Raw genomic sequence first — 1837 nt, 5'->3', positions numbered from 1 at the left:
TTTCAAACTGTCTCTCCCAAGGTGATTAGACTTCTGAACTTCAAAAAGCAACTGTTACCCACTCTTCTCTAATTTGATTAGGCTTAAACCAATTCTTCATTTCTAATTTTCTAGACGCCATAATTCTCCCTATCTTCTCTCATCTCTTCTACACACCTATCCCATCTGCACACATCAATGGCAAACCCATCTGAAAATCCCTCTTCACCACCCAAAGAATTAATACCTATACATTTGACCACACCTTCAACCACACCTATCTCTAAGAAATGAAGGTTCAAGATATTTGCTCGTAAGACGGTCGCTGACAGTGAACAAATCAAGAAATTAAATGAGAAATTGAAAGCAAGGCAAGAAGAGGAACACCAAAAATCAGAAGAATCTTTTAAGTCTGCAACTGAGGGGGAAGAAAATATTCCATCTGAAGCAGAACAGGTAACCTCTAGTCTAAATATTACTTCTGAGGTAATTTCTAAAGTGACTGAAAACCTGGAGAACAGGTTTGTTCTGGTTGGAACGATTGATAGGGTAAAGACTACTGAGTCTAGGATAGTTGGTGGTAAAAAGAAAAAGAAAAAGAAAAATAGAGTAAAGGTGTTCAAGGAAATGTAAGGGGAAAGGAAAAAGGAGTGGTTGAACCTTCACCTATTTATGTTGGGTTAACAGAGGAAATATGAGCAATGGTGTTATGGAGTGAGGAAGTTGTTGAGGAGAAAGTAAGTTGGAGAGAAAAAGGAGGTACTAGATCTAGTGATGCTGGTGCAGCTGAGGGGCTGGTTAGGTTGAGGAAGATATTTCAAGAAACTGTTCCATCTATGCAAGGACCCTCAAAGATTTACTGAAATGAGTGTCTAACAGCTACAATCCGAAGAAAAAGAAAAGTTCAAGAGTTAAAATCTCTGGAACTGTTAGGGCACACAAGAAGAGAAAAGTTGCCTCTTATATCCCTGTAGAGACTCCTCCTACAAGAGAAAGAGCTATAAGGAGTCAGAAGAAGCAAAGTGAGATTGAACTTGAAAGAGCCTTAGAAGAAAGTACGAGAAAAGTTACTGCAAAGGGAAAGAAGAAAGTGAGTGAGCCTGTTGAGGCAATTGAGATTGAAGTGTTGGACCTGGTCCTTCGTGATGAACGCGGGGCAGAGGAGGTAGAGGTTGTGACTCCAAAGGCAAAGAAAAGAAAGACTTCCAAAACGAAGTCTCCTTCAAAGACTGTTGATGTAGAGCCTTCTACCTTGACAAAAAGAACCAGGTATGCCAGAAAATCTAGGAAAATGCAAGTAGTGGAGGAAGAAGAAAGTGAAGAAGAAGAGGAAACTGATGAAGAACAGGACAAGATGGTGAAGTTTGGCAAGAGAACAATCTTGAAGGGTAGACTCCTCAGGGACTTGGAGGAGGAAAGAATATTGATGCTATTGGAAAAGCTAGAACTTCAGGGTTAGAAGGACATGGTCCTTCAGATGAAAGGAAGACTAGCCAGAACTAAGATTGTGGAGTTCATGGAAAATTATAAAATCAAGAATGGCAGGGTCAACAGTGTAGTAAAAGAGGTGATTGTGAGCTTTGACGATAAGGAACTGGGAGAAATTCTAGGGGTACCTTCTGAAGGGCACAATGATTACAAGAAGCTGAAATGGCCAAGCCTAGAAAACCTACCCACCTCTCTTGTCATTACAAGAAAATTTGATGACACTGAGTTAGAGTTACAGCCCAAGGTTGTATACAAAAGTGAGATGAAGCCTGCCCACAAGCTGCTATTTGAATTTGTCAGCAAGGTTGTTCTGCCCAAGCACAAAAGAAGGCATATTGCAACTTTCATGGAGTTGGTGCTTATGGAATAC

At 40.4% G+C, this 1837-nt stretch overlaps 1 protein-coding gene across 1 annotated transcript; it reads left to right on the top strand.

Moving 5' to 3' along the window:
- The first annotated feature begins 680 nt into the window (after positions 1-680).
- LOC138904916 (uncharacterized) lies at positions 681-1438 on the top strand. Its single transcript, XM_070193412.1, has 2 exons — positions 681-781; positions 859-1438. The coding sequence occupies exons 1-2, from the start codon at positions 681-683 to the stop codon at positions 1436-1438; spliced, it is 681 nt and encodes a 226-aa protein (XP_070049513.1).
- The last annotated feature ends 399 nt before the right edge of the window (positions 1439-1837 follow it).

Source organism: Nicotiana tomentosiformis, chromosome 2 (genome assembly GCF_000390325.3).
Source record: "Nicotiana tomentosiformis chromosome 2, ASM39032v3, whole genome shotgun sequence".
NCBI lineage: Eukaryota > Viridiplantae > Streptophyta > Magnoliopsida > Solanales > Solanaceae > Nicotiana > Nicotiana tomentosiformis.
The sequence above is the reverse complement of the archived record's forward strand: the minus strand, read 5'-3'. Positions and strand labels throughout refer to the sequence as shown.

What these genes read in the sequence shown, in the direction of transcription:
- LOC138904916 (XM_070193412.1), top strand. Translation starts at nt 681, where the DNA reads ATGGTGTTATGGAGTGAGGAAGTTGTTGAGGAGAAAGTAAGTTGGAGA. An exon ending in GCAGCTGAGGGGCTGGTTAG is followed by an intron (nt 782 to 858) that starts GTTGAGGAAGAT and finishes AGTGTCTAACAG; the next exon opens with CTACAATCCGAAGAAAAAGA.